This window comes from Populus alba, chromosome 6 (genome assembly GCF_005239225.2).
Source record: "Populus alba chromosome 6, ASM523922v2, whole genome shotgun sequence".
Taxonomy (NCBI): domain Eukaryota; kingdom Viridiplantae; phylum Streptophyta; class Magnoliopsida; order Malpighiales; family Salicaceae; genus Populus; species Populus alba.
In genome coordinates, this window is record NC_133289.1 from 18969270 (window position 1) to 18978513 (window position 9244).

The window sequence follows — 9244 nt, forward strand, 5'->3', positions numbered from 1 at the left end:
TGATCACAATATTCATGGAAGCAGATATATATATATATATATATATATATATATATATATAGAGAGAGAGAGAGAGAGAGGGATGTACGAATGCAAACGCATGCCAATGACAGACAAAGTAGGCGCTAGTAGAAACAGAGATCAATGGCTATGTTATGAGTACAAAAAATTATAAATTTAAGCAAAAATTAACTATTTTGGAGGAAATAAAAGCAGAACGCAAGAACTCACATTAATCAGGTGGCCCCTATATTCTTTTTAACAAACAAAGAACAGAAGACTCTGAAGCTTCGGGTCTAATAGTTACGCAGAAGAATATTGTACATTATTGCTATCCAGATCATCCATCCATGTATAGTCAAACTACAAAGGAAAAATGAAAGAAATAACAGGAAGGAGAGATTGTTAGTTTAACCTGTCTTGTACAATCTCTCACACTAGAGCTCGCCCATCTTGACGATCTGAAGACCCTCCACCATAATCATTCTGAAGTAGAGGACCAAGTGCGTTCCTAACAGAGGATCTCTGCTTACTAGTCTCCTCAACTATTGCCAATCGAGCACTGCCACAAGCTTTTGCATTTGGGAAACCGATTGTCCATCGCCCATCTGCAACTTGAATGAATTCCTTCATGTTGTAGCTTCTATTTTTACCCCCATTTATTCTGGGTTCAAACTCTCTTATCCTGAGATGCAGCCATGTAGGCTGATCCTCGTCTATCTTTGGCTGTCAGGTAGGGAAAAAAGTCACAGCAGTATATATTGTTGATAAAAGAGAAATTAAAACCAGTAACCCGATTAACTTGCTCAGAAGTTAAAAATCTTAAAACAGGCAAAATGCAGAAGTTAATAATGGAAACCTAAACATGGCACAAAAAGGAGAATAACTGACACATAGGTAAAGATGGTAAGAGACTGTCAAGGAGATGTCAGGAAAAAAATAGTGATGCTTTTCAGAGCACAGAAAATAAGTACTCAGAGGAAGCTTGCCTCAACTACTATCATAAGAAACAAAGCTAAGGGAGCTGATGATATCCTAATTTCAACCCCTACTCATTCAAAACTTGTTGCAAATAACTTCAAGGTTTTGATTCTCCTTTCATAACTTGTATCTCCTTCCCTAAGTCCAAGTCATAAACCTCACAAAAACCAGTTTCCCTGATGTAAATTGGTTGTTAACACGCAAGAAAAGCTTTGTATCTCCTTCGTTCATGTACATTTGGCATCTCCCTTAAACTCTTGAAATTTAAATTTTAACACCTAACAATATAAATGGTTTATATTCAGGAAATTTCTATGTAAAGAAATGTAAAGTTAAATCCATAGGTTAAGCACAAGTTAGAGACCATATATAATAATCTACATGTGTTTTATTGCAAAACATGCACAATTAGAAATTGAAAAATGTTTGTAGATTAATGGAAGAGCTACGGATGATACTGAGATTTAAGAAAGTACAAAAGATCTTGTACACTTTCTAGAAAAGTGTATTTTAACACCATTTAACTCTCTGATACAACAAGCATGACCAAGAAGAGATAGCTCTTTCCAGAACCCAACTAACATCATGACAACTGCCTGTGTCAAATTTCAGAAAAAAGCTAGTAAAGTGTTTACATCTTGCTTATCCTGCATTCAATTTGTCACTGATTTACTCTTAAAGAGTGGCATCACTCCAGTCCACTGAAATTTTAATCGCTATGAAGGCAGTCTAGGCAAATAATCCAAATGAAATTTGCTCAACAATGAGACAAGTATTTGCCAAAGCCAATCGAGAAGGCCAACACCAGCCTTGGTTGGCAACAGTGCAAAGCAATTTCATTGATTAGTCTAATCATACCAAGTTCTAAACATCCATGCAAGGTTCATTATCGTCGCAGCAATATTTTTCCCTGCAGAACTAAAGTTTGACAGTGTCTGGACTTACACTCAATCCTGCCAATGGAGCAATGGCAATTACAACCCCTCTTTGACTGCGGAAGGGATGTTTCTCCACAAGAAGCAATTTCCCAGATATTCCCCTTGCCACGGGTATCAGGTAAATATCTCTGATTCCTGCATTTGAGAAGGCAATCCTGCAAGGGATTCCTGAGCCTGCAAATGTTTCACAAGTGAAAAAATGAAGACATGTTGGAGATTATGTTGAACGGGGAGTGGAAGGTTAATGACTCCCAACCTAAGGAAACCTCCGACCCAAAGCTAGCAGATGAAAGACCTGAAGCTAGGTTCTTCGCAGAATCAAAGGGAAGGACCACTATGGAGTCCAGTGAGGACTTCTCGAGAAACTCTCCTTTGGAAATAAAAGCCTTCAACTGAAGATGCAGAATGAAGACCTGCACGTATTATCGTTATGTGGTCTCTAACATCCCAGAAAATTTAATGTTAAATGTACAGTTATGAGGAAATGTAAACAGTTTCCCAATGCTTGCAAAATGTCAAAAAGGGCTCAATAGGCAAACGGAAAGCAAAAGGTAGTAAAAAAAGCAAAAGATGTTTGTGGTAAGAGATTTTTCTCTTGCAAAACTGTTGAGTAGACAAAAACTGAACTGAAGCCGAACATAAAAGCATTTAAGTTCAGAAATCTAGAGTAAAAGCAGAGGAAAACATGCTAAACACATGGCTAAAACATAATGTTCTAGCTCTGAACTTGAAGAGGCTGCACGAAAGATTCCCAAGAACATGAAGAAAGGTTGCAATGCAGCATCTCTTGCCAAGAATTTGATAAGAATAAATGGTAAAAACCTTCACTACATCCACCATTCTTTGCCAAGCTACATGGGAAGAGGTTGCATCACCTGCAATGTGTAATTACTTTATTTTCCCTTTATGCATGGGATAGAACTAAATATAAATGAAAATTTTCAATCAAACCAAAGAGAAAAGGAACACAAAAGTGCATTTTACCATCAGCAATCTGGCAGATTGTGAACTCTAGAAGGAAAAGGGGGTCTTTGGATTGTGATGATTCCTCAAGAGCTGTATGGATCATCAAAATAGATCAAATGAGTTCCACCAAAATAGACTATCACATCCCATAAGATCCCTGCTGTATGAAGCAGTTCTTGTCCCTTGTCAAATTAACATACAGCTACCTGTTTTACAGCTTGCCCATTCATTTCTCAACACATCCATGATATGATCAAACCAGCATCCATCAAGTTCTTTCTCGACGCATATGCAGGACCGCTCATATGAGGTCTGTTAATGAGAACTAGAAGATATAAAATTTTAGAAAGTTTGAGACATGATTATAAAGAAACTCCAAGAAACACTTACTCCAAGTTCAGAGGATGTTACCCTTTCAATAAGCACACAAATAAATTCAAGAATGGATAACAGTAAACGAGGATACTACATTGCTATGTATTTGAGGTAATTCAGTCTTCTTACATTAAATTGATGGAAATTGTGTTCATCAAGCCTGATTCCTTGAAAAACCAGTAGCTTTCGCAAGAACCATCCAGTATGCCACTTTATTTGCACAGTGGTTGGTGGTTCACTTGCTAAAACATTCAATAATGCATTTAAAATCTGAAGAATTTGAAAAAAAAAAAAAAACAACAATAATAATAATAAGATAGCAATGATGGTAAGTTCATGATGAAAATGAAAGTCAAAAGGCACCAAGCTATAAATGATTAGATATTAATCAGGTGGAGAGCACAAAGGGAAGTGTAGAGCATAGAGCATACATTTTATTCAGGCCTAAAATGGAAGTTTTAAGGAAACACTATGTTGTAAATATACCTGAGGCATAAACTTCACGAGTATACTTTCCTCCATTACCTGTGGAGCTGAGATATATTAATTCGAAAAGTGATTTTTTCAATAATATAGATTAAACACCAGAGAAACTGTTGACAACTGGTCATGTTAATTTAATGATCTCTCTTTCTCAATGAATTATTAAATTCATTGGTTAAACATTTCTGTTGGTATCAGACCTCAATGCCAGCTTCCATATTTCTAGTAATTTATGTGATGAGGAGCTGTTCTTCCTGTCTTAGAAGCCAAAAAAAAAAATTCATCACATCCAAAATGTTTTTCAAGGATGCATAGAGTCAAATGGTGGCTGGGAGAAATATGAACACATTACAGTAAGTCAAATACCCAGGTAGATGTAAGTGATTGATTGGATAGCAAGACAGAAAGCATGAAAGTTTCACTGAACCCTAAAAGCACAAAGCCAGCTGCACTCACTGTAACTGAATGTTTAATATAGACATGCCCAAAAAACAATGGCGCTACGGAATTCGTGTAGCAAACCACTTTATCTAGTCGGGAACTCAAGTTGCGATCTCAAGTCCTCCCCCATCCCACACGCACATGACTACAGCACACACAAATGATACCTCTGCTGCACTGGTTACTGTGCATGGCGATCATGCATCTCGAGACAAAAAGAAACAATTTTTCAACTTTCTAAATACACATTAGTTGAAGATAGGGAAGGTTGAAGAAACAGAACAGAAATCAAAGGGGACCACATATGTGCATCTCTAGTACCAGAAAGAACATAAAAAAGATCCATTTTTGTTGATATTTACCATACCATGCTGCATTGCACTTAGGCTAACCATTGAAGCCAGTAAATCCTCAAGATCTGAGAGGACAACAGAATAGCAGAAAGACAAATAAACAATGATGTTGATCCATTATGCTCTATCTTTAGTCCGCATAATTTAAGAAGCAGAAAATAGAAGATACCTTTACTTTCTGCTAAAGTAAGTAATAAAAACAGAGACGCAAGTGAGAGGCTGTGATTGTCAGACAAAATAAAATCCAGTATTCTGCCTCTGCAATTGGAAAAATTTTGTGGTGAGTACAAAGGAAAACATGATTGCAAAGATCATAATACAGAACAAAAATTATTTCATCTAGTTGTCAAACATAGCTTGTGAATCCAACATGCCTTAGACATCATATACAGCTACATGAGCAGCCTAAATTTCCAGGTATCATGCTGTACAATGTCTTATATCCAACAGCTAAAATCTAGCCAAAATTCCATTAAGTTTAGTCTCAAGTAGGATCAGCCAGGATTCAATGATCTCATTGAAAGTTATCAAGTGCAAGAGAACAAAGGTAATTGGAACCTGCACTTGGTATCAGAAAGAGAAAACAGCTCTCCCTTATCAATAGAAAATTCTCTCTTATTTGCATCAGTGAAACAAAACCCATATAATGTTACTTCTGTAAACCTTTGTGGGCATATGGTATCATCACCAGAGAAGCTTACAAAATCTAGTCCCAATTCCATTAAGTTTAGCCTCAAGTAGGATATACCAGGATTCAACTATCCCATTGAAAGTTATCAAGTGCAAGAGAACATAGGTAATTGGAACCTACACTTGGTATAAAACAGCTCTCCCTTAGCTATACAAAATTCTCTTATTTGCATCAGTGAAGCAAAATCCATAAAATGTTACTTCTGTAAACCTTTGTGGTCATATTGTATCATCAATAGAGAAGCATACAAGATGATAGAGATGATACATACTCTGGAAAATGCCTGTGAAGAGGGCTCCCATTGACACTTTCAGCACCTTCAGACTCGGTAGAACATGATGATTTTTCCATATCATTAAAATTACTGAAAAAAGCACTGCTCAAACACGCTTCCCAAGCTTCTCTCACACTTAAGGACATATAAGGGTATAGAAGAACTCCAGCCACATAGTTAACAATACTTTTTCCACCAATGACTTGAATAAGACAAGAAACTATATACAGAGAAGTGATTGGAGATAGATTTGAACCCTAAAACAAAAACAATGTGTTACTTACTTGATGCACAAAAGCTTCAAAAGAAAAGTTACAATGCATAAGATTACAATGCAATGATTTGGGTTCTTATAGTTCAATAGGTAGCTGGTTCTACTGGAGATAGAAAGGTAAATGAGAAAAGACATAGTCAAGATTCTGAGTGCACATGAAGGCAAAGCTAAGTACCACAACCAGTCAGACTATCAGTGAAACAGAGAGAGGAACATGAAAGAGTGAACCAAAAAAAGGATGCAATGTAAATGTGCACATGTGGAAGTTCTTTCTAAGAGAGTTTAGCCTCAACATTCATTGCAGTAATGCAGATGACAAATAATGAGAAAGACTGTGCAAGTGTTCCTTGCTTAAGGTATTTTCATCAGACCTCAAATCTGAAAGCACATTTGAGCATGCTTTCTGATGAATTGCAGGCTTAAAGAAACACAAGCATGCAAACATAGACTGACACACAAGAAAACATGATCTTAAAAGATATCAGAAATTGTTTGATAAAATTCAAAAAACAAATAGTCCAAGGAATTAAGAGGAAAGACATCTTACATCACTCTGCCTTGAATGAAGTAAAGGATGCAATATGGGAATGAGAAGCAAGTTGAGAACATTCTGCGTGACCACTTTACTCAAACGAGATTCACCAACATAAAGAATATCCTTTAAGTAGTACAGATCATCAACAATTCTATCAGTTTTTAAAAGTAGCTCCTTTCTTCTTTGATTAACACCCATCTCCCTGCATAAAAGGGAAACATTCTTCATATATATAGTTCTAAACAGCTAACAGAGTAGGATTGTTCAAATGATATAATATTCCTGAGAAATTGAGGGAACATACTCTAAAGCATGGACAAGGTTGTCTAGATGGGTACATTGCTCTTTCAAGTTATGAATCAAATCTGAGAAGTAACTTGAAACTGGAGGAGTTGTTATGAACTGATAAACCATATCATCACCAACTGCAAAACCAAAAGAGTAATGTTGCAAGCTATCAATGACCTATTCAACATTCATAAGGAAACAAGGATAATAATAAAATACCATTATATATATTGAGAGTCAATGCACGTATAGCAGTCTGAATCATCTTTTCCCCGTGCTGAGCAAATTTAAGAGCCTCGCTGTATAGGGGGAAAGAGACAACAGCATCCTGCAGTAGGATAAATACATAATAGATAGACTTAGGTCAGGCCTCGCAAAAAGGTAAATCTTATTGGTACAAAAACACAGAAAAAACACAATATTGTTGAATGCATGCAAGCATGAGTGCTGGAAAAACTGATAGCAGCTCCAATACATTATGCTTCCAATTAAAATGTACATGTGCATGTTTGAACCCCTGCTGTTCTGCTAAGTGAATTCAGCCCATGGACCTGGGTCTATCATTTATTTATTATGACAAAGGGGGAAAAAATGAATCATAAACCTTCAATTTAATCAAAATGATGACCCCTGATATTTCATAGAACATCAGATCAACCACACAAAGCATCCTTATCTGACAAGTATATAACAAAGGGGATTGGGAAGCGAAACTATTTTAGCTGTAGTTTAATTAAACCAATTTTCTAATTTGATTTCATTAGCATAACATTACACAAAGGGAACTTATGAAAGACTTTGACCTCTTAATTTTTTTCTCAAGTCTTCATAAAGAAACAAATATGTGCTTGATAACACTATGGCTGTGTGGAAGCATTCCACTCATAACTCAGAGGCTGTAGAAACAAATAATGCAAGAAAATAGAAAGAATAGGTGGTGAACTTTTACCCCATGAACCTTTACAAGAAGGCAAAGAGTGTCTCCATTTATTTTGTTGCTCACTGATCTGATTTAATAAAATAATTTCAAAAATAGGTCACAGAAAGGGGTTAGAAAAAATGTACCACCATTTTTATTGATAAATTCAAACCACGGAGAACCAATACCTAAGAAAATGCCAATGAAAGTCACAATGTTAAAGAGGTTGTGTGTGAGAGAGAGAGAGAGAGAGATTCACAACCTTAGGAAAGATATATAATATTGAGCTAGATCTCCACCATCAAATTTGTACGGATGTGTTATAATATTGTTGACATAGTCATTGCTTAAACAGTAGTCTGCATTACAGAATTACCAAATGAATCACTAAACTTGTTTCAGAAATAAGGAAGAAAATTCAAGCCTGTTCTCCATCATTGAAATGAATACATGAAACATAAAAAAACACAGTGAGGATAGATGGACAAATAATTATGTCATGTGCTACACATTTTAGAAATACAAAATGAATGAGAATTAGCTCTTACAGATTGCATATTCGCTATCCATGTTTTGAATCATTATACTTAGATACTGAAGTAACGGTGCCTCAATTCTTGAATTTTTACTAATTTTTAGTACACGAACAAACTCTGCCAAAACCTGGTGTTCCATAAAACACCTGCAGAAACCAGAAAAAGTAACTCTTTGAATATCACCAGAATCAAACACGATACAGAAAAGGACGTGTCCAAGAATTTCGTACTCAAAAATCTGTGAATCTTGTCTGTCGCCATATGTAACTATCTCTACTATAGACTGCAGGAGATCCACTACTAATTCCTGGAAGTGAAAAACAAGAATGACAAGTTGATGTTAAGAAAAAGATTTCAAGGATTACACAAAACTATCTCCGAGAATCAGGAGGAGCTATTAGCACTATATCCAGTGTTACCGGCAGTCAACTTCTTCATCTATAAAAGTGTAGTGTATCAAGCTGAGTGATAACAGCTCCTACCTAGAAATTACACAGAGGAAGGTGGATTTTACTCACCCTGTTGTGCATATCTACAACTTTGATCTTCTGCAATTCATTAATTACATGTCTACATTCAAAAACATATTCAAATATTAATAACAAATTGACAACAAGTAGAAACTATGGGAATAAGGGCATCCTCATGAAATAACAAATGAAGCAGTCATGTCATCGTAAGTTCTAAAATCAAAAACCCCTTTCAGTTTTGCTACACAAAAAAAAAAAAAAAAAAAAAAGCACGCACACGCGCACACACAAACACACACTATAGATGACCACCCAACAAAAGAACTAAATTCTCCGGTTTGCCTAGAAATTATAAATAAAATAAATTTCTTTTATACAATTAATAAACACAATCATAGACTAAAACCCTAAATTATGACGATGATAAAAAGGAACTCGTAATAACAAAAACATTACAGCATTTCCAAATTGGCCACATAAAATTGAAATTAAACTGAATAAAACAAGAAGAGTTACTTGAAGTGTTGCAGAGAGAAGCGATCGATGGATCGCCAAAGCGAACGCCACATTGTGAAGGATCAAACTGAGCGATTCAAGAAAATGAAATTTTGGTAGATCTAGGCAGTTTGATTTTTGAGAGTGGAATTGATGGTTTTCGGCACCAGCTATTCTGGCTGGGCTTTTACTTTGGTTTGTCCGTTTGGTGACAACCAACTTTCA

The 9244-nt window shown here is 35.9% G+C and overlaps 1 protein-coding gene across 5 annotated transcripts; it reads right to left on the minus strand.

Moving 5' to 3' along the window:
• Positions 1-207: 207 nt before the first annotated feature.
• LOC118027935 (protein TRANSPARENT TESTA 9) lies at positions 208-9244 on the minus strand. Of its 5 annotated transcripts, none has more exons than XM_073409928.1 (20): positions 9041-9244; positions 8573-8624; positions 8285-8361; positions 8067-8200; positions 7781-7877; positions 7549-7606; positions 6819-6927; positions 6616-6736; positions 6324-6513; positions 5500-5759; positions 4707-4795; positions 4552-4602; positions 3747-3785; positions 3390-3502; positions 3092-3197; positions 2904-2975; positions 2742-2794; positions 2176-2332; positions 1927-2093; positions 208-726 (listed from the first exon to the last, which is right to left on the minus strand). In XM_073409928.1, exons 1-20 carry the CDS (start codon positions 9091-9093, stop codon positions 433-435), a joined length of 2292 nt encoding a protein of 763 aa, XP_073266029.1. In that variant the 5' UTR covers positions 9094-9244; the 3' UTR covers positions 208-432. The 5 variants fall into 5 exon arrangements, with proteins under 5 accessions (XP_073266029.1, XP_034887328.1, XP_034887329.1 ...); XM_035031437.2 differs by having other exon boundaries at positions 2742-2770; positions 3390-3530; positions 4547-4602; XM_035031438.2 differs by having other exon boundaries at positions 2215-2332; positions 3390-3530; positions 4547-4602.

Bases quoted from the DNA above. Each gene is read 5' to 3' on its own strand.
- LOC118027935 (XM_035031436.2), bottom strand. From the start codon at position 9,093: ATGTGGCGTTCGCTTTGGCGATCCATCGATCGCTTCTCTCTGCAACAC. The intron at 6,514-6,615 runs GTATGTTCCCTC...CCTTTTATGCAG, and splicing joins AACCTTGTCCATGCTTTAGA to GGAGATGGGTGTTAATCAAA. The intron at 4,603-4,706 runs GTATCTTCTATT...TTGTCCTCTCAG, and splicing joins TACTTTAGCAGAAAGTAAAG to ATCTTGAGGATTTACTGGCT.